Genomic DNA, 23,127 nt, shown 5'->3' on the forward strand with positions numbered 1-23,127 from the left:
TAGGCAGTGAGACTGAATAATGGTTAATGCAGGTGAAGGATGAGATGCAAAGCCATGTTCCACCAGGCACTCTGTGACCCAAACCAAGGTGGTTTGTAACCAGGTGAAGCAGGACTGTCCCAAGTACATCTTCATCATACACAGAGAGCAAATTCTTCTCTGTGGAGCAAACAATCACCGCTCCCAAGACCATCATTTCCCTGGGCTCATTTTAGAGAATTTTAGAGTCCTTCTATTCTCTAAAAGCCTCTCTTTTGTGGGGCCTGAGATCCCTCCCATTCTCTGAAAAGCATTTTGCTCCACTTCTTCTGAAGGGAGCAGACTTGAAAGGGTGAAGCTGAGAGGAGCAGGAGGAGGAGCAGGAGGAGAACCCTTGTGGTTCAGGTTGCAGAGGGTGACTTAAGAGAAAAGGCTCATTTCCTGGGCTTACCACAAATTGTGTGTGGTGGGGAGGAAGCTGCTCATACAGTCTGAGCTTTTAGTGCCTTGTGTGCTGTCTACAGAAAAGGGCCTCCCTTCATCCTTTGTGTCTTTCCCACTTCAATGGAGAGTCTGGGATGAGAAACTTTCAAGTCTACACAAGCAGAGAAGGTCCTGGACGAGGCTGGGCCCTGCCATAATGCTAATAAAATTTTAGATACACTTAAAAATTGAACTTCTGGCCTCCCCCGCTGTTGTCGACTCCCCAGCCAGTGGCAGTTTTCATTGGCAACACCAGCTGGCCTCATCCTTCGGGATGCATCCCAGCTTTCAGCAGCTCACCCGAGGGTTATCCTTGATAAATCCAAAAGAGCTGGAGCCACCAGGTGTCCCCCTTCTCCAGGGTTTGCAGGAGAACTGAGCCAGGCCGCTGAAACACATCTTTCATTGTAAATTTGAAGTGAAATACTGTTTGTAACCCTGGCCCCCAAGTGATGGGCTCTTGTACCGTTCCTCTGAGCAATGCAGCGGTGGCCAAGGCAGCCCTTAGCACAGTCCTGTTATGAGATGACAGATTTTCATGTACAATTGCAAACTCACAGCCCACAGAGTGAGAACATAAGCTGCAGAATGCTAAATACTTTATGCAGAATACTTTAATTGTATTAAAATTCAGATCCTTTTCCCAAAAGAGGTGCATTTTCTTGCTGAAGTAGGCAGCATAACATGTTACAGGATGAAAATACAGTGTTTGCAAGGTGGTGAGGGTCCAACTTTCCAAGCATTTCAATGATTTTACTTGTATACAAAGGCAATTCAAAGAATTTAATTCTGTCTCAATCTATGTAAAGATTTCTGGGCTTTGCCTCTTTGCACAAACTCCCAACTTTATATTAAAGTGCAATTCTATAATTAAACAGAGAAGTAAAGAAAGCCAAAACAGCCCAAACTAGCAATCCTCCCATGGGGTCTAACATTATTACTCTTCTGTCCTGATGATCAGAGCACAATCCTGGGTATGTGTAGCCTCCAGCCTCTGTTTGGCCTAATGGATGGATTCTTTCTGAATTTCTATGAATCAAGCAACATGAAGTGCTGAGCGTGGGTCTTAGCTGAGCCAGACCCAGAGGCAGAGGAGAGCAAATCTCCCTCAGTTAACACACTTTATTCTCTTTAGAAAAAAATTTATTATATCCTTCTAAATATCCTTTATCTTTTACCAGCAGAAAAAATAAATTTGACATGCCTAAGCTCTAATTAGCTCCAAGCATGGATAGCTCCAAGCTGCAATGGACACAGTGTGTCCTGAAGGCTCAAGTCTCCTGGAGAGAGAGAGAAGGCAGGATGGGTGGGTGGGTGGGGAGCATAGGGAAGGCCTCTGGCAATGGGATGTGCATGTGCATCCTTCATTTACCACTTGAGGGCACAGTAGAAGTGAACAGGGATAAGGAAGTGGGAGTGGGATAAGGAAGGAGTGGGATAAGGAAAATAAAGAAAAAACATGGAAGAAGTTGGAAAACAGTCTCAGCACATGGTGACAGCATGAGAGGCTACAGAAGAGGAGAAACAGCATGAGACTAGAGATCCAGGTGTCCCTGCATGAACTGAAATGCAGTACTTTGGGCGAAATACTTTATTCTGAAATTGAGAATAACAACAGCCAAATTAACGTCCATGGACATGGAGGAGTTTTAGGACAGTGGGGTACTTTTATTCATTATTTTAGTGTGACCGTTTGCATGTCGAAGGCAGAATAAATCCACATCTTGGGTTATAAATAGGGGTTTCTTTGCCTTTTTGCTAAATCATTCAATTAAGTCAATTGACCAGCAATGGCTACTCAGTTCTGTTTCTCTGAGTGGAGAGGCTCAGTGTGAGATGAATTTTTTCTCTAGCAAGCTCACTGACAGGCAATCTGCTGGGCTCCCTCCACAGTCCATGGAGAACATGAGATTTTAAATACATGTTTAATGATAAAGAAACAGACTTAGCTCTAATTTTACACTTTTATAGAAACAATTTAACATCAGGGATTTAAACTAATATTAAAAATATTTCCTAGATATTTGCAACTCAACTCTTCCTGTTGCAGTTGCATGGTAAGTCTCTTGATTGATATCAGTGTAGTATCTCTGGTCATAGAACAGGTGTAATGCACAAACTGGTATTGATAAAGGGAAAATCAGAGCACAATTTTTCCTCAGGTCCCACTGAATTTCGTGCCTTCAATAGACAGCTCATATTACAAAATCTACCATGGTGGATATAACTAGAATGATTTCTTGAAACAAGAGTCCATATAGAAAGCTTTGGTACAAAATAATTATTTTATTATTAAAAAAAAAAAAGGAAAATAAATTCCAGTGTAGTAAGTTCTCAGAGGAGAGAAAGAAAATGTTATTTCATGAAGTTCATATTTGTCATAATCTGTAAATAGTAGGACTAGAAACAATAAATAAATATTTTTCCATCCACCTTCCCATCCCCATCCACTTAGAAATTATTAAAAATAGGATGAAGGAAAAATATAGCTTGGACTAGAAAAAAAATAGCAAGATTCTATTTTTCATGAAGATTTTATTATACATTTTCCAGCTCCTGGAGTTATACTGGAAAACAGAAAGGCCATTATCTTAGTGAAATCAGTTGTAGAATTCTACTCATTTTGAGGTTTTCACTCCAATGTCAGGCATCAGTGAGCAGGCTGTCAGCTGGTCTCCTTGCATAGTCCATGAAGGCAAAAAAAAAAAAAAAAAGATATATTTTCAATATCTTTGCTGCCCTAGAGAAATTCAAAACAGATTAAATGCAAGAAGTATGCTGCTTTGATGAAATCCTAGAGATGAAAGAGTCCTGGAAGTGGCTATAAACATCTCAGTGTACCTGTGCTGTGGGGTGTAACACTGGGTATCATCAATATTTTTTATTGAAGGTGTACTTAGTCTACCAGTTGTTAACAGGAAAAACTGTTAAGTGACTTATTTTTGGGGCAGTCCTTCACTGGCAGTAGCAAAGGAAAGGTACATCTGGTCAGAGAACTTGGGATGAACAAGTTGACCAGCATATTTTGTGTTTGTTTCATCAGCACATACTCAGTACACATTGCTGGATGGGCCCATCCTTGGAACTCTGAGTGATGTTCCCTGAAGTGCTCAGATATGATTCCTTGGAGATATGAAAATGAACTGCTTTAATTTTTCTCAATCTGAGTAATCTAACTTTCCTTCTTTAGGAAAATCACAGTTCTACACAAGAAATGTTCAGGAACTTATCATTGGAGTTTCCTTACATCAATTTCACAGTTTTGGCACTCCACTGTTCTGTTTTAATTAACTCAGTGTTAAAGGCTTTTTTGGGAACAGGCTGAAATTAGACCAAAGATTGAGGTGGTAACTGTCCATATTCAAGTAAAACAAGACATAGAAAGGTTACAGAAAGGTTCTGGGGGCATTTTGGCACTGGTTTACTGAAGTGCAGACTGAAGTTTAAAGTGCTGGGGAAACAGTATAGGCAAAAGGAGCTACTCAAGTTGCTCTTGAACTCATAGACCATAGTGCACACATTCCCTTTCCAAAGGAAGGGATGGACCATCCACAAGAGGAGTCCCAGCAGGAAGCTGCATGTCTCTTCAAAAATATCAGAAATAAAACTCTTGTCTTTGTAGTGGGAAAAAAACCCCACAAACTTAAGAGTAGTGGATGACCTTAATGTACAAAGGGTGGCAGGTTCATATCCCAGATGAGCTTTTTAACTTGCCTGCAAAGTGGAAGCTGCTTATTGAACTGCTTCTGCCTGGTGCCTGGGCTTTGTTTGTATGATCCAGTAAAAGTAAAACTTAAGGAATGACATCAAAATCTGGATAACATTAAGAGAAAACAGAAGGATAGAGGAGAAGAAATGCAGCAGTGATGAGCTGATGCAAAAGTATAAATAACTCTGGGTGTGGATGGAAGAGAGGAACTGTCAAAATGAAGTGAGTGAACAATTTTATTTCATAGGAAGTCAGTAGTTGATTGCATTCCTCTCTAATTACATCTGGCTCAGGATTAGCTGGATTTTATTAATCCAAAAATTGTTTAAATTTGTCCAGATATTATTGCTGCATTGCTCAGTAGTTGATGCATCTCTTGCAAACCAAGGTGCATGTAATTTGCAAGAAGACCCTGAGAAATACTTGACATCTTGCATTATATTAGAGAAGCATTGCACAAACCAGCCTGATTTTTGGGGTGGAGAGGGGAAGAGGGAGGAGATGTAGGGTGAAAGTGGTTTTAAAAAAACTCTTTTTCCATCTCTCCTGGATTCTGACCTACTCCTTAATCACTTCTCAGCTGCTTTGAGGAGTCCTGGCCATGTCCTGTCTAGGTCCTGGCATTTCCTAGCACAGAAGGTATTGCATTAGAAGATATGGATCTTTTGGACCAGGTCCAGACGAGAGCCACAAAACTGGTCAGAAGGATGGAGTACTTCTCCTCTGAGGAAACGCTGAGAAAGAGGAGTTTTAAGCTAAAAGAGATAAATTAAAACTACATATAAGGAAGAAATTTTGTTTAATGAGGGTAGTGAGACACTGGAACACGTTGCCCGGGGAAGTGGAGATCCCCATCCCTGGAAACATTCAGTGTCAGTTTACAGGACTCTGTAAACGTGAAGCACTGGAAGATGTCCCTGCTCACTTCGAGAGGGTTTGGACCAGATGATCCTTAAAGGTCCCCTCCAACCCAAACTATTCCACAATTCTATGATTAGGAATAGAATTGTGCAAGGACAGGGAGTGTTGTATGCATGCACAAACACAGTCTTGTTACAGCTGCCTGGAATGCATAAGGCAGGCAGGAATGTGTTGATAACAATAGCAATGACTACAGAGAAATGAATCATTGGTGCAGTTTATGGAGAAAAACATCAAAGACCCCACGTGAGGACCTGATGTATCTAAAGCTTAACTGAATTAGCACCAGGGCCTCATAATTTCAAGGATAACTTAAAAGTTACTAAAAACCTACCAACTGTTGATGCTTGCCCATAGTTATCTTTGCCTTAGGCTTCACTGGCTAAAATGAGGAGTCTTAACCTTCAACTGAATTCCACCCTGTGTCTCAAGAATTACCAAACCAGAGTTTGGTAGGCTCCTTTAGAGGAGTAGAACACTAGGCCAAAATATGTTAAGAATTGTCTTTCTGCCTTTTTTCCTCAAGACAGAGTTTTTTCCTACCACATGGGTACAGAACAGTTATGGCATAAGTACAGCTCTGCTGTCACTGATAGACACACACCAAGCTAAACTGGGTCTCACAGTCAAAGCAGCTGAATGTCTCCACAATTGTACTTATGACCTATTGGCACAATCCTGCTGCATGTATTATTTAACATGCATGAGACTGCCACCCTCAGGCTCTTACTTCTCGAGGGTATTGCCATAGAGTACCTAGCACAAACATGGTCACAGGCTGATTTTGTGAGGCTGAAGTGCTGCATGACCCAATGAAATACTTTGTTGGTTGTTCAGACCCAAATGTGAACTCAGAATCGTGTAATTATTCCTCGCCACCACCACCACTATATTTCAGGACACACAAACCTTAGTTGCATCATCCTATCTCCCAGGCTAACTTAGTCTGAAAAAACCTCCTTTCTAATATGTACCCCACAAATGATTCATCCTTCCCTGTAGCAAGACACTGCATGACTTTTAAGGCAGCAATTAGAATGAGGTACATGAACACAAGAAATCATCTTTTGTTTTTAGGAGTCTGCAGACCCTTTTATCTTCCCATTCCTTTTAGCTGTTAAAGGCTGGTAGTTTAAGACAACTTTAGGAAAAATATTTTGAATCACATAAAGTTTATTTACTTAGTAAAGTTATATTACAGTATGTACAGTTTCTATTTACATACACACCTTTCTAAGAAATGAAGCACCAAATGATACAGTTAGTATTTTAGAGGAATTTACAGATATATTATTTTTGCATCCAGATAGTTATATCTACAGACACACATGGATTAGAACCAAATTCTTATCCATCACTGACTTCAGCTGGTTTTGGATTAGACTGCTAGTGAAGTTACCAAAGAGAAATTTAATTGCTGTCAGCTATCAACCTGCTGTGCTTCAGGATAAGAGATCTTACCCTATGTCATTTCCAGGGCTACGTGCAATCTTAATCCTCAGAGCCAGACATATTGACAGAAGGTACTTTATAAGCCACAAGAATGTAACACTTCCATCAGTAAGATTTTTACTGTCATCAAAAAACAGAGTTTCATTAAAAAGAAAAAAGAACACTGCTGGAGTGTTTATATGCAGTATGGAAAGAAAATTAAGAGCCTGGAAGCTTATGTGATGCAGTATCATGTATTCCTCAAGGAATACATTTGCTCTCAAGAAGCCCAGTCTTACACCCACTGAAACTTGCTGCATGATCCCCTTAACTCAAGGGGAAAGTCTAGCTGTTGGCTTTGTAATCTTTATGCCACCATCACGATAAAAAGAGGGCTCTGTCCAAGGTACAAAATTTTCTTCAAGTGAATAAAAGACATTTGGATGGGGCAAATGGAAAATGAGGTATTTAATAAACTATGGGGGGGTAGGAAAAGAGCACCTAGTTTGAAAGACCATTCTGAAAAATATTTTAGAAGTTTCAGATATGCAATTGTTACATTCACCTGATTGTGGGTCAAGTCTTGTATAAACTGCTGATACTTTCTGTGCTATCTAATTCATGCTTTTCATAATTTTGCTTCACCAGAGGTGGGGTCCAACGGCTGGAAGAACACCACGTTACCCTGAGGACAGTTGCTGTGACAGACACAGGTGTTGATGAGCATCATGGGCTTTTTGAGGATGCCCTGGGGGCAGCGGAAGGGGACGTGGATGGTTTTGGTGCTGTGCGGGGTGCAGCAGCGCCCGTCGCCGCAGAGCCCGCAGAAGCGCGGCCGGTACGTCTGCACGCTCGAGCAGTTGCGGAACTCGTAGCGAACGGCTCTGGCGGCCTTCCTCGTCCGCACACAGCGCTTCCCTTTCTGGGAGAAAGATGGAGACAACAGATGTGTCATTGCATAGGACAGACAGCATTCAACAACTGACGTGCAGAGATACAGGCTGACTCTGACAATTTAAACTTGCTGTCTTTATTCATTCAACAGCAAGATGACTCTGAAACTGCTTCAGAGCGTCATTGTTAGGTTGGACGTGAAATACACACGTGATTAGGGTTTAAGAAGAAAGTAGTTTTTTATTCTGCGTGTTTTCTAGCTTATATATTTTTAACAAAGTGTAATTTTAGGTCATTAACTACATCACAATAACTTATTATATTCATTGGTGCAAAGCAATTAGTGTCAATATCATTGGCAAAAGTTTTACAGGAATTTAAAAAGGCACGTTTACACATCTACTTATGCACATAGTCTAGCTTACAAAAATTTTCACGTATCTTTTCTAATCGGTTTCCATGCCGACAGCCTTGTCTCCTTCCTTGCAATAGATACACTCCAAAATCATCAATTGTTATTTCTTCTATTAACTCAGCTTTGCTTGCAGGCCAGCTGTCAAGCCCCTCCATATGGTAGTTACCTACAGGTGACACCTGCAAGATCTGTTCTTTGACACCAGCATGATACTGGACCAAATAATTAAAGTCCACTCTTGTCATCTGACAAAAGCCCAGTCTACATTCAATAAGAAACTAAACTGAAAAACTTCTCAGGCCAGTGTAGTTCCATCAGAGAATCAGCAAGTCAAAAGAGCAAGTTACAGGACTAGGTTCAGGGGGAGAAAAGGGGGCAAAATAAACTGCAAAAGTCATCACCCATTTCTGTGACTCAAGGCACAACCAGCTCTAGACATTATATTTTAACAAATGATTGACTAACTTGTCTTTGGAAGTCTTCAGTCACAGAGATTCCACATCTGCCCTAGACAACACCAAGAGTTCATTATTCTTACTGCCTAGTATATTTTCACTTATGTCTTAATTTTATGCAGTCTAAACTCTCCATTTCTTGTTCTCCATGCACTCAAAACAGGCTGCAATATCTGAATACGATTATGAGAACACATCTCTCTTCCCTTGCATTCAGAAGAAGTCCAGTTCTATCTGGTTTTCCCTAAATGAGCATGTTTTCTAGACTTCTGATCATTCTTGTTAATCTCCTCAACTCCTCCCACATGTTTCATCTCCTTTACAAAACATGGTATTTAAAACTGCAGACTGTTCAGCAAAGGCCTTAGAAACAGCAAAGGCCTTAGAAACAGCAAAGGCCTTAGAAATGCTTTCCAACACTCAGAACATTACATAAATTGATGGACCTCTTACATAGGTACATGTTATTCTCTCTGATAGAAACACTTGCATAGTGTGTAGAAGTATAAAAGTATTTTCTCTTATTTACAAATTTTTTACATCAGAAATGTCAGTATTGGGTCTGCTTTGGGGAAAAAAAATCATAAGGATTAAGATAATGTTTAATTTTTCAAGCAAACATTGCCCACATTTCTCTGCAGTTCCAGATGCTCAACAGACTAGAAATCTGATATATCCATTCTGTATCACTGAAGCAACTCTGATGTACAGGTACAGGTAGTACAGTTGCATTTGTGGGAGAAGTTAGACTGTAAGGTGTCAAGCTGCACATGCAACAGAAGTGACCCGTTTGGGGTGACTTAAATTATCATAGAATCATAGACCAGTTTGGGTTGAAAAGGACCTTTAAAGGTTTTCCCATCCAACCCCCTTGCAATGAGCAGGGACATCTTCCACTAGATCAGGTTGTTGAGAGCACTGTTCAGTCTATGTATACATGCCTTTTAAAATTTCTGTAAAACTTTTTCCAATTATATTGAACATTTTTGAGAACGCGGCATTGACCACCTCCCTGGGCAACCTGTTCCAGCATCTCACCACCCTCATGGTAGAAAATTTCTTCCTTATATCTATTCTGAATCTACCTATTTTAATTTAGAATCATTAGTCCTTGTCCTACCACAACAGGCCCTATTGGAATCTCTTCCCACCCTTCTCATAGGCCCCTTTAAGGACTGCAAGGGGCTGTAGGGTCTCCCTAAAGCCTCCTCTCCTCCAAATTAAATAACTCTAACTCTCTCAGCTTTATCACATGGGTAAAGTTCTTGGTGGCTCTCCTCTGGATTAATGCCAGTAACTCCATGTCTTTCCTGAGGGCCCCAGAGCTCTGGGGGCTGTCACCAGAGTGGAGCAGAGGAGCAGAATCACCTCCCTTCACCCACTGAAGGTGCAGCACTGAGCAAACACAGCAAGTCTAATGCTTTACCAAACCCACTCAGCTAGCCTGCTGCACTCGTGCTAAAAGGTGTATTTATGTACAGCTGCATCTGGACCATTGTAGACCCTAATATTGCAGCCTTGGAACTAGAGCTGAAGAGCTGCCTTGCCTCACTCTCTGCAGATTACCTTATCAGATGATTCTTCATTTTCACAAGGTCTTATCATGCAAAGTCGTGTCTGCTTCACCATCTCACACTGTTGATTCCTGTTGGTAACACGGGTGGAAAAGCCCATTCCACAGCTCGTGGAACAAGCACTCCATTCTGTTGTCTGCTCAATACAATTGGCACTTGAATCTGACACAATCCCGAGTGTGGCCTCTTGCCTGTAGGCTGGAGACAAAACCCCACAGAGCTTTATTACAAGAAAAACTCACATGAAACCTCACTATCTAATTGAGCTCTGTCATATCTGGGAAGGAACAGGTGAGACAAACAAGGTCCAAAATCCATGCTTTTGACAGGATTTAGAAATTTTAAAAGCTATCTTTTTAGGAATCCTGAGTAGCAACTTCCTACACCTAAAAAAAAGCTTCAAACCAGAAAGATGCATATCAATGTAATCAGCAAAGCATTTAGATTCTGTTCACTCAAGTCCACAGCTGGAAGAATTACTGCTGACTTTTAAATCAGTTTAGAACCCTAACAGATTTTTATTCTTCATTCTTTCTAATGGAAATATATCACAAATCTGTTCTAAACCATGTCATAAAAATATTTATATTAGATATTATTTGAGAGAGGCTGAATTTTTTATCTAAACTAATAAACAGCATGGAATGAAAGCCCTTTTACTCCTGAGAGTCATAAAGTCACCCCATCTTGTCAATTATTGACATCTTGCAGCCAGGGTAATGGTGAGGAGGCAGGAGGGAAGCCATTTCCAGGAGCTATCACAGGTACTTAAAGCCATGGTCACGTCTGACCACCATCCTGCCCTCCTGGCTCTATGCAAGCATTGCTGAATAGTTTGGTTCACTGATTAGCACAGGAGCAAACAGGAGGAGACAATATAACTGAGTCACAGCTCTTGCTGTTAAGCTCCTCTACAACATTCCTGCCTTTTGAATGGCAAAGACCCAAAAAAGGTGGCCTCCCAAGAGGGATGGCCATTGCTGAAAGAACGCAGACAATTCATCTGTAGGCATCTTATGGATTAGCCTGTCACCATCAGACAAATCAAAGAAAAGGAAAGGTAATAGAAAATTGTCCAACTTTTTGTTTATACCTTATGTGCTTTACAATTAACACTTCATAGCACACTGAAAAGCCACTCAAGCTTTTCTTCCTCTATCCTTTCTCACTTGTTTTTAAAATGGATTAGCTGAGTTTTGGCATAACTAACTGCCCAAGATCACAAAGAGCAGTGACTGGAAGAGAATGCAATGCCCTCTACTCTCAGAAGAAAGTTATGAAAATTCATGTTGACCTAAGAGTATAATTTAAAGGGGGTGCCAACATAATTCAGTAGAAAAAATGAAAAGAGGGAAAAACTGAAATAGGGGAAAATTTTACCTAGCTTCTTTAAAAGCCTGAATTCTGCACTTTGGAATGTGGTTGGGTTGGGTTTTCTTACAAATCCATTCACCATGTTTATAACCATTGCCTCTACAAGTACTCTGTAATGTTTTTAATGCCATCAATAAACATGAGCACTCTATCACAGACAGGCTGGAATTCACTGGCATTGTAGCTACCATGCTGACCACTTGTAAGAGCTGCAGAATTCAGTGGGGAGAGAGTCTCTCGTAGACTAAACTGTCATAGTCTACATGTTATAAGTTGTAACAATATGTTATAAATTGTGACATATTCTAGCGGAGCAACTAGCAAGACTGCAGCTTTTTTTTGTTTGTTTTTGGGTTTTTTTCCCTTCGTATGGGAATGTTCGGAGGATTAGGACCTTGTCCTTGTTTTCTTCTGGTCACAGAACTAATGTGCACCAGATAAACAGAAATTTAAAAATTGGCAACTACATTAATTAACTTTTAAATCTGCCATGAATATTCATCCTCGGAATCATTCTTTTACCTGATGAGCTCTGCCTTTATTCATAACCACTGGTATACTGGTTACTCTATGTTAGAAAAAACCCCAACCATACAAGCAATGTGCCTTAGATCTGGCAATGCTGTGGATATTTTCACAATGATATCACCTCCTGCTCACAATGACTATTATTAATTAATGACTATTATTATTAATGACTATAATAACTAATTTTAGTTTCCTCACCAGCCATAGCAAAACCTCCCAAAATCACTTCATCATCAGGATCGCAGACCCACTTCTCACAGCACTCTCCAGGGACTTCGACTTTCCTGGGGAAGGGGCAGTCGGGGCCGGGGAGCAGCAGGTCCAGGTTGCAGCGGGGCAGGCAGCCGATCTGGCCATCGCGGCAGGTGCACTGGTACTTGCAGCTGGGCTGGAACGTCTCCCCATTGCGATAAATCATCCCATCGAACACGCAGTTGTCCCCCTCCAGCACTGGTGGGAAAAGGGGAGGCATTTCGCAGGGGCAGAGGGCGCTGGGACAGTCCCCGGCCGTCCCGGCCCCTCGGGCACCTCCCGCAGCATCGGGGCAGCGCCGGCGGCGCTGAGGATCGGCCGCTTCCCCGGAGGGCGGGCGGGAGAACCGAACCGCGGGGCAGCGACACCCGCGGCGGGCCCGGCCCGGGGAGGGTGTCCCGGCCACATGCGGGGATGTCCCGACCGCCACCTACCCATGCAGATGCCGGCGGCCGCGCCGTCCTCGGGGCCGCGGTCGCAGTAGAGGCCGCTGCTCTCGTCGCAGGGCAGCAGCGCGGAGCATTGCTCGCCGCGCTGCCGGGCGCACACCAGGCAGCAGGAGCAGCCGTCCAGCACGGCCGGCACGCCCGGGGCGCAGTGCGGCGGCTCGGCTGGGCAGCGCCCGCACGGACGGGGACACGCCGGCTCCCGGCCGCTCACCTGCGGGGACACAGCGGCCCCGGGGGCCGCGTCACGGAGCGGCCGCCCGTTCCCCCCGGCCGCCGGCCCCGCCGGGCGCCCCGCACTTGCCTCGCACGGCCGGAGCAGCAGCAGCAGCAGGAGGAGGGCGGGCAGGTGCTGCCCGCCGCCCGTCGCCATGGTCCCGCCGCCGCCTGCCCGCCGCCCGCTCGGCTCTGCCGGCAGAGCCATCGCAGCCGCTTTTATAGAGGCGGCCGGGGACCCCCCTCCGCCACCACCCCCGCACGGCGGGCACCGCGGGCCGGAGGCGGGGAGCTGGAGCGGGGGAGCTGGAGCCCGGCCGGGCCCTCCGCTCCCCCCGCTCCCTCCGCCACCTGCCCCGGCGGCGCCGAGCTGCTGCCCTGCCCTGCCCGGCGCCGGGCGCGACCCCTCTGGCCCCTCTGCCGGGGCGATGCACCGAGCGGGGAGCGGAGCGGCCCCTGCCCAGGGGTAGGGCTGGCCCAGTGCTGCCCCCGAGGGGGTCCCACCCTCAGCCGGTCCCTACGGGCCCCGTCCCGTCCCGTGAGTCCGCAGCGTCCATCCCCGGGCCGCGCACCGCGGGCTCGGCGCGGCCTCGCAGCTCCGCGGCTGCTCCGCGGTCTCTGGCACCGCCAGCCTGGCCGGGCAGCGTTTGGCGCTGGGGAACAGCCACCCCAAAGCCAAACGCCTCCCGGGGCTATTCTGCTCCTGGCCCCGGCGCTGAAGTGTTTTGAGCTTGGTGGGCACTGAACTCTCCAGTTTCAAGTCGCGGGCACTGCTCTTTGCTGGAGAGGTGCAGGTGTGTCAGCTGATGGGAAACAGATGCTGCACAGGGAGTCCTCCCTGCTCTGTGCAGCTCGGTGCGTGTGAGTGGTCACAGACTGTTCAGTGCCTACATGGTGCGTGCAACCGCAGGGGATACAGAGCCAACAGCCCTGGCCTCAGGAATGCTTTGTAGAAGTAGCTCCAGTGCTCTGTGCTGTTATTTTAGCATGTGCAGGACAGATTTAAGGCCAAGTGTAAGGGAGACTAGATCTGTTAACGGGTTTTACTCATCAGGAACTGCCTTCTGCCTAAGGCAGGCCTTCTTGGGCCTTGCTAGGATACAGAAATTCTTTATCCTTAGTTGTCGGAGACAGATAATATACACTGGATTCCGTTATGGCTTGTTAAAGAGAAAATATTTGAAAAGTAAACAAAACTTGTCGACACACTAGTGAAAATGAGATGATTTTAATTTTAAGACATGACACAAGTGCTACTCATGAATTTACAAGGCTACTGTAGCTCTATACCAAAGCAAAACACAACACCAGAAATGGCAAGACAGAAGTTTTGGTTTGGATGAAGGTGACCATTGCTTTCTTGATGCTGAGTGGTAACAGCAGGGTTTCTGGAAAAGCTGGGCATTCTGGGGAAAGCAGGCTTCACTGGTACAGGAACATGTAATCTCTGGACGTGTACTGGCCCTTCATTTTCTCAGGGACAAACAGCATGACCAGCCAAGGGGAAAATTGGATTGTTCAAACATTATTAGCAGCTTGGGTATGAGTTTGAGGTTATTTAAGTCATCCACTGCCTAACAGGCCATTTTGCCTTCCTTGTCTCATTTTTTCCCCCCTTGATTCTTTTCTTCATCTCTGACCTAGGCAGTCAGTGCAGCCACATTTTACAGCACCTTGCTTGTGAACAGAATAACCAGTGCTCTTGGCCAGGCATGAAGATTTGCTGAAAAGAAGCAAGGCTATTTCTGTAGCTTTCCCAGAAACAAGCCTGTAAGCCAGAGGGCACATACAAGACTTGTTTTTGCCCATTTCATTTTTTGTGAATCTGCAGAGGTTTTCAGTGCCTATAATCATTACAGTCACTGAAAGTGTCCTTAGCTTTCAATGAAATTATTTCATACCACTCATAAATATCTTCTGGTGCCTAAAAACAAGTTTCACCACATAAGATTTCACCACTGCAGAAAAAGTCAAAGAAATGAAAAAAATATGTGCCAGCATACTTAATTTGGAAAAAACCCTCCTCTTTTACATAGAGGAGTGTTTAATAGATTTATTAAAGCTGTATTTGTTTATGAACACTCTATTTGTTTACAAAATACCAGTTATGAAAACAAGATTATGCCACGTTTTAGTACAATAGGACCAAATATATTTCCCTGAATATTTCACTTCCTCCCTGCATAATTTGGAGTCCATTGAACTACCAGTTTTTAGATGCTGGTTTATTTTCCTAACTGTAAATCTTTTTGTTTGTACTTGTCTTATAACTTTTAAAGTGTGCCATACAGTTGTTATCATGTGAAAGTAGCCTTTGTTACTTCTCATAGAGCAAAATAATGATCAGTGGAGGGGTTTCATGCTGGCTCAGCTGGTAATGAATAGCATTTATTCATGAGACAAAATTAGTAAGTTCAAATAAATATTTTAGTTTCTCTGTGTTTGCTTTTTTAAAAGAACTGCACTTAAGTAAGTTAATATTTGGGTTGCCACCTTGGCTGTAGCTGTTGCAAAGAGTAATCCCTCCTAAGATGTAAAGAAATTAACCTCTGTTCTTTGCTCTGCAGGGAAACACAGCTGGAGAACACTGTTGAGAGGTGTAAATTCAGGAACAGAGCCCAGCAGCAGAATCCCAGGATTAAGAATATACTTAAAGGTTTTTCTGCACTGACAAAATGATGGAAAAAGCTGTATCTAAAAGACTGGAAATAGAGATACGAATAAAACTGGTTCAAATATTAGAGGGTTTCTGGTGGTTGATCCTATAACTTTCCATAGGTGTCAGGATATATATCAACCATTATAAAAATTCAAGCATCCATAGTGCTATCCCTCTTTTTAAAGCCAGTTGCCTGTGAAAGTCACTGTTTCACAACATGTAGCTCCTCAAAATTATCTTCCATTCTTTGTGTATGTCAAGCAATGCTATTTTTAGAGTAAAATTGTCATAAACATCATATTCTTTTCTTTCTCCTTCTGTCCTACCATGTTTTACTGATACAAACATCAGGTGGGTAATTCAGCATTTGTCCTACACTGTTTCATAAATAATGCTCTCTCTGGTAGTCTACCTCATAAATGGCAGTATTTTTCTAGAAAATATTGCAGGTTTTGATTTTTAGCAATCCCTTTCCAGCCACAGCTGACAGCTGCAAATTCCTGACATCTGTTGGCGTTATTAATACTGCACATGAGCTACATGTGGAAATGTCCTTGTCACTGAGGAAGTAACAGGTTTTATCGCAGTGTGGGTGTGACTAAGTCGTTTATTCCACAGCACCCGTCATGCTGGGGTGTGGATGTGGCAGGGGAAGCCAGGGATAAGCTCGGGGAGTTCTCCGCCCGGCCTGGCGCTCCCTGGGAATGTGTCGGGCTCATCCCGCTCCCAGCGCTCCCGGCTCGCTCGGGGCTGAGCGGCCGCTCCTGGTGCTGAAGGACAGCAGCGATGGGCCCGGACACGGCTCGGGGCCAGCAGAGCCGATCCTGCTCTGCGTGCTGCGACGGGGACACCAAAGGTGCTGCTGGCACTGGCACCAATACGGGCGGGGATGTCCTCACTGAATAAACCAGGCCGGTGAATTTTCCCCGTAGGGCACACACCGCACCCAGTGTCATCCTCTTCAAAAGGCATCCTGCTTCACCTGAGACAGATATTCCAGGAAAGCAGCTGGTTTATTCAGTGATTACTTCTGCTAACCCTGACATTATTGAAAGTAGAATTACGTTCTAATTAATTTTAATGTCATTATCAGAATTATTCCAACAGACTTAGTCATGATTGTGCTTTTGAGATGAGATTAAATATGTATTATCCTTTTGCCAATGGAAGAATTCTACTAGTTTTTATTTTTTCCAGTATTTTGTGTGATGGTCTACAATTCTGCTGAAGTTTTGATATGATACTGTGAGTTCTGCAATAGTAAAAATTGTGCAAATGACAGTGACTTGGATTTTACATATTTGAGATATGCCTGCTGTGTCATCCATAAAAGAAAGAACAGCTTTAGCAAATAAGAAATATGAGGGAAAATGTTGAAAGTAAAATAGTCTAGAGCATTATTTTTAAATATCTTACACACAATTGAAGAAAATTTTGGAATGAAATAACATTGCACTAAAAATCAAAACATTATTTTGAAAATACCAGAGTACTTATGTGGGGATGGGAAGTTGCATCACTGAGTCAGACAGTTTTACATGCTCAAAAGAAATTCAGTAGAAGAGTTCCAGTTTCTTCTTAAATGCATGTTCCACCAAAAAAGTTTCTTTCCTCCACAGCTATTTCAGTTATAAAGCCTGCTGGCAATACTTCCAGCACAATCAGCAGGTGAAGTTTTTACGCATGGCTTTGTTATTTTGGGGAATATAGGAGGAGACATAGAAGCTTTTAAAAAGCTGTGATTATTTGCTCATTTATAATTGCTCCTAATGTCAAAATGCTATAGTGCATGGCAAGAATTTTTCTCCTTTTCAATCAGAAGATGGCAGGTGCTGTGATTTTGTGCAGGCTGCAATTTTTAGAAGAAAGACAAGAAGCCAAAACATGGTATCTGTCCTGTTAGAGATAGCACAAATAATGTGAACAGTAGGTAGGAATGGCTCATGTTCCCAGTGGTTAGAGCTGTCCTTCTTTAGAGCAGATCCTCTGCACACACTAACTAGCTTTTGAATTTTATGCCCCTGGAATTTTCTGTCCCCTTATGGCCATAAAGCATTATTATTTGGGTAAGAGTGGGAAGACTGAACGAAGTGCTTGAAGTCACTTAAGAGCTATGGTACAGCCCTCCAAAATTGTGGTTTCATACAAGGAACCTGAGGGTAGATGCTGTTTTGGTATGAAGGCCTGCTCCTCTTCAGCATGGCAGTAGGTGTTTATATTCAGGAGCAGCTACCCCCTTTCTGTAATGACAATTTCTGCTCTGTTGGGAAAAAAAGGGATGACATTTGTGCCAGGAAAAGGTCATTAAGTGTTATTTGCAAAAGAAATTAAATAGTCTATATTTGTTTATTTATACAGATTTTAAAATTTCTTAACCCAAAATATATAATTATGTTTTGATCTGAAATTACCAGATTAACATTACTGAGGATCTAAGATGGGCCCATTTTACCAGGTGAGATCATAATGGATAAACAGAATTAGGGAAGTTTTCCTTTCTTTATTCACTGAGTGAAACTAATTTCAGAGGGCCAACAAGGTCCCTGAGGAATGTGTCACCTAATTTCTCCTTCAAGAGCTTCAGTAAGAGATACATGTGGAACATGTGGGGTTTCCTGAATGAAACAGCTGTTAAAGAGTTCCCTCATGGACTGCTCTTGAGAATAAGACTTATCTGTGTGAGCACAGGCAGGAAAAAATGCTGACAGACTGCAGAACCTAATGGTACTAAAATGGGTGTTATGCAATCAGAAAATCAGTTCAGCTGAGTGGGATTTCCCTATCTTTATTTCCTTCACTAAAGAATAACCATTTTTCAGAGCATGTGTGACATAAAGGGATATGGCTGATGAGATCCTAATTCAGCTAATTGAGAGTTCCAGGCATTTTCAAATAAGTATTGTTACCAAATTTAGGGCTGTTCTTTGTGCCTATTTCCCATATCCTCATTGGTTTCTGCCAAATGCTGAATAATCTGACCATAAGTACTGAGAACATATTTTATAGTTTTCATTTTATTTTCCAGTGTGTTTTAGTCATGTTTTCCTTGGTCATAACTGAATAAGAAAGAACTTGTCCTGGGAATGAGCAGCTCCCGAAGCTTTTGAACTAGGAGAGCTCTGAATTAGAAACTCTAAACTTCTGAGAATGCAAGGTGAGGGAAATAAATGAAATACAAATAAACTGGACCCTCTTAGATTGAGCAGTTTTTATAGTCTCTGTTGTTCCTTTGCACTGTGGGTATAAAGGCAGTCTCAGAAGTAATTGCTATAATTTCAGTTTTTAAGGTTAAAACTAGCTTCTGCTCATAGAGCAAGTGAGCAGCCAGAAAAGACAGAGAGGTGCAAGATCAGTACATTCCCTGCAGAGGCAGAGGGATCCCTGCACACTGTGAGGGATCTGGGAGAGTGTCTGACAGCCCCCCTGTCTCAGACTGAGAGGGGCAGGGACTCTGAGTACACACAAAGAAGGTTGCGTCAGGGACATGCCTGGCAGAAGGTGTTCCTTCTTTAGCTGGAATAATTTTGAAGACTATACATTTCAGTTCAGATATATGATTTTGAGGATCTATAATTTTTCTCGGTCAGTAACACATTTGCATTTTCTCTGTCATCTGTTCTGAGTTCCTGTATTGCTGTGAGTAACTCATTTTGGGCTGGCAAGCTAGATGCCCTTCCAGGGAACTGTTCCCTACCATAGTTCCTGGACCAGTTGTCTGATCTTCCCAAAATCTCCTTGATGTTTTTGCAACTTAGGGCTTAAAAATACTCGTAGGGAAATTCTGCAGTGTTGGCCCTGTGATAGCCAAGCCTTTATTGCTGGCGCTCCAGAGAGGTTTTTTCTCCCTCAGACAGCCATGTGATAGCAGCACAGCATAACATCTAACTGCACACACCGAGTCTTGCCAAAGGAAACACTGCACTGGGCTTCACCCACAGGAGCCACAGAGTCCGAGCACTTTATCAGCCATCCAGCAGAGAAATCGAAGACATGAGAGATGGAAGGAATGATTGGTCATTTAATCTCCTTTCTGTTTTTGCTGCTCTGGTTGCCAGGGAGATACTGTATTAAAAGGAGTGGTCCACATATTAGCTTCACTTCATCGTGAAAACAGCATTTAAAAATAAAGTTTAAAAATGCTTGTGAACTGAAAATATTATTGTGTCATTCTTTAGCCAAGCTCAAATAATTTAATACTTTCAATATTCCTTGTAAATTATCTTTAGGTCTTTTTCTGTGTTTCTCTAAATTCTATCCAGGTTTTATTACTGATATCCCTAGAGGGGAAAAAGTCTATTTAGATCAGCACACTGCTTTTTCTAAATCAAATTCAGGGGCTTGCTCATGGAGAGTGCTTTAACACAGCTCATGCCCTCTTCCCATGTTTCTGTTTTGGTCCTAAAAGGCTTCCAGACCAGACTCTCTCTGTTTTCTCTTTAGTGGAAATGAAACATGAATATGAATTCTACTAACACTTTTTCCCCTCTCATACTTTTTCCTTGATAACATACAATGCATGTACTTCTAAGATGAAAATAAACTCAGTGCAGCTACTCATTGAAGTTAGCATGGCACTTGTTGGCTCTGTGAAAGTTACCAGCAATGGAAAGAAGGTAGAGAAATCTGTGGGTAAAATTTGAGATGAGTTTTTAGCCTTCTTTCAAAGAAGAGATTTAGGAGGGATGTCCTGGAATAAAAGTGGTCCTGCCCCATGGGGAAGGGAAGCTGTTCTGGGCAGGGCTCAGGCTGACAGTGTGTTCCATACGGCACTGCAGCTTGTTCAGCTGGGGAGCAGGTGCAAAGAGGGTGGTGTGGCTACCAGGGAAAAAATTCAGCCCAGTTGCTTGTTTTATTGGTTCAGTTGTAGAGGTGGTGTGACAAGAACAGGGCAATGTTTCTAACCTCAAATTGCTGCTTCTGACAAAGCTGGAGAGAGCACTGGAGGAATTTACTAAGGTGAAAGGACTGGAGAGGTGACAGCCCCCTGATCTGGTACATAATGCTGGATCTGTGAAATTAAACTCCTTCTTCTAGCCTTGAAAGAAACTGATGTCCCAACAGAATAACAATCTCACTTGGAACAACACAGCCTCAACATTTCTGCACAGGAACATGCAGTAAGATTCTTCTGAATTTAGGCATTATCCCATTTGTTTAATGAGTTAGCACAAGGCTGTAAATTAAAGCAAATAGTAAGCAAATATGAATGTTAAGTTTTCTAGATTATTAGTGGATATAAACTTTGTAATGTTCAGGAAGTGTGATCAGCCATTATCTCTTGAGCCCACACAGCTGAGGAAGTAGATTGAAAAGTATTCCTGGTTGTGTAGTAAATTACTTCATTACTGACATTAACATTACCTCCTGCTTCTGGAGCACCCTGCATTAGTATTCATATACATCTGTACTCATGGGCAATTGCAATATAATTGCATCCTTCTGCCACATTGTGGACATGTCTTGACTAGTCCTGCAAAATACAAAAATCTAAAACCTCTGTGGTGATGTGTGAACAATGCTTCAAAACCTGCAGAACAGGGGTCTCACTGTGAATTTCAGTGACTGGCTATTTAGTGCCTAGATTGTCATGAAATCTAATATGAAAGCCAAAGAAAGGAGGAAATCTCCAAATAAATATTAGCAGGACAGTAATTTGATGTCTTCATACATCTCTAATAGGCAGGATTGGGTTGAAGATCTTTGATCCCTGACAAGTACTGTACTGGACATCCTGTGGCAGTTGTGTTGGAAGAAATTAGGAATTCTAAAGTGTAGATGGGGGGTCATAAAATCTAAAAATTGGAAAATCATACCCTATATATCAAATCAGATTGTCAGAGACTGCTTTTCTTACTGCTGCACTGTCACAATGAAATAGTAATTCATTACTCAATTCATAGGGATGCAGCCATCCACCTGGATGTAGATTTCTTTCAGAGAAATGTGGAACTTCAGGTCCGCTAATGGATGATGTGAAGCAACTGCAGCTCCTACTGGTGGGTGCTCCTGTGCTGTAGCACCAGGATGGATGGATGGATGGATGGATGGATGGATGGATGGATGGAGGGAGGGAGGGAGGGAGGGAAGGAAGGAAGGAAGGAAGGAAGGAAGGAAGGAAGGAAGGAAGGAAGGAAGGAAGGAAGGAAGGAAGGAAGGAAGGAAGGAAGGAAGGAAGGAAGGAAGGAAGGAAGAAGGAAGAGAAGGAAGGAAGGAAGGAAGGAAGGAAGGAAGGAAGGAAGAAGGAGAAGGAAGAGGAAGGAAGAAGGAAGAAGGAAGAGGAAGAAGGAAGAAGGAAGGAAGAAGAAGAGGAAGGAAGGAAGGAAGGAAGGAGGAAGAAGGAAGGAAGGAAGGAAGAAGGAAGGAAGGAAGGAAGGAAGGAAGGAAGGAAGGAAGGAAGGAAGGAAGGAAGGAAGGAAGGAATGGCCATTCAGTGGTTTGTTTAATGAAAGGGAAAGCATTTTCTTTATGTGACTGTGGAACAGAGGGAAAGAGGCTGCTTTCCCTCTGTTCCACAGTCATATAAAAAAGGGTGGATAGTAAAGCCAAGCAGAGCTGTGCTCTGATCTGTTTCTTTTTGCCTGATTTCTCTGCCCCTGAACCTCTGCAGTGGCTCATACAGGTGTTAACAGGGCTGGCAGAGGTTTGCTGCTGTGTCCTGCCTGCTGACACCCATTCATCCTTCAGTACCAGTGCCAGGCAATTAGAAATGGCTGTAAAGTTCTTTTAGTTCATAAAAATTTCCAGAAATATTTCCTTCAGTGTAGTTTTTCAGTTGAAATGCGGTGCAGACAGAGGGTAGGTATGTGAAATCCATGGCTACAGAGTATGTTTTAAAGTCTCCAGGCCACAAGTTTGTTCCACTTGCCAAGAAGAGAGGAAAAATTTATAAACTGGAAAAAGAAATGAAAGGAGGTCAGGAACAAACCAGAAAAAAAAAAAAAGAAAAAAAAAGGAAAAGAAAAGCTAGAGAAATACAAGCAGAAAAAGAGACATCTACTATATTAATAATGCAACTTTTTAATTAGTTGCTATGGAATTCTAACCTTGTATCCAGAAACAACAATGATGAAGCTGGAGGTTAATGCAGGGATTTTAATAAGTTCAATAAAGCTGATTTTAAACCTTAGTCCTTGGCAGAAGTAATTCAATGATATGGTATATACAAAAATTATTAACTAATAATTATATGTTTTGTAGTAGATAATATTGTAGCTTCCTAGAATCTATGTGGTAGGCACAATACAGATACAGAAAAAGATACAATCTCTGATCCTGATATCTTTGACTTAAATAAAATTAAGAAGCTTATTTCATCATATTAGTGGAAGATGAAACCAGAAGTTCATCATGCTGAGCACTTTTGACAAGGCATTTTTAAACTGTTCTGTTCATCACTGTGGGTTTCATAAGATTAAAAAATGTGTTTACTTCATCATCCAAATACTGTTCATCCAAACATTGTCTCAGCAATATCACCTTCTTATAAACAAATGTGAGTCCTTTGTTGTATAGATGATCTATTTCTTTTCCTTTTTTGGACAAAGAGGAAAAGACAATCCTCTTCCCTGCATAATATGTTTTCCTGATTTTCTACTCTGATTCAATTTTTATGAATTAAAATATTTTCATTTGAATAATTTAATTACATCTCCTGTTAGTATAATTCAGGACATTTAACATATATGTAAGAGTGACAGTTTAAAATACAAAATCTAATTAAACCTACAAAGCCTTTCTTGTGAACAGAAGAAACTGGTAGCATTCTAAGACAATTATTTTTCTTAAAAACAT

General features: G+C 42.4%; 1 protein-coding gene across 1 annotated transcript; it reads right to left on the minus strand.

Annotated features, from left to right (window-relative positions):
* Window positions 1–6,253: 6,253 nt before the first annotated feature.
* CCN3 (cellular communication network factor 3) lies at window positions 6,254–13,053 on the minus strand. The gene is made up of 4 exons (XM_064706572.1): window positions 12,450–13,053; window positions 11,962–12,213; window positions 9,854–10,059; window positions 6,254–7,445 (listed from the first exon to the last, which is right to left on the minus strand). Exons 1-4 carry the CDS (start codon window positions 12,883–12,885, stop codon window positions 7,152–7,154), a joined length of 1,188 nt encoding a protein of 395 aa, XP_064562642.1. The 5' UTR covers window positions 12,886–13,053; the 3' UTR covers window positions 6,254–7,151.
* Window positions 13,054–23,127: the final 10,074 nt, after the last annotated feature.

Source organism: Zonotrichia leucophrys, chromosome 2 (assembly GCF_028769735.1).
Source record: "Zonotrichia leucophrys gambelii isolate GWCS_2022_RI chromosome 2, RI_Zleu_2.0, whole genome shotgun sequence".
Taxonomy (NCBI): domain Eukaryota; kingdom Metazoa; phylum Chordata; class Aves; order Passeriformes; family Passerellidae; genus Zonotrichia; species Zonotrichia leucophrys.

Excerpts from the sequence above, each read along its gene's own strand:
- CCN3 (XM_064706572.1), bottom strand. The coding sequence starts at position 12,885 with ATGGCTCTGCCGGCAGAGCCGAGCGGGCGGCGGGCAGGCGGCGGCGGG. Across the intron at positions 12,214-12,449 it reads GGCCGCCGGCATCTGCATGG|TGCTGGAGGGGGACAACTGC; the intron begins GTAGGTGGCGGT and ends TTTTCCCACCAG. Across the intron at positions 7,446-9,853 it reads ATGAAGAATCATCTGATAAG|AAAGGGAAGCGCTGTGTGCG; the intron begins GTAATCTGCAGA and ends TCTTTCTCCCAG.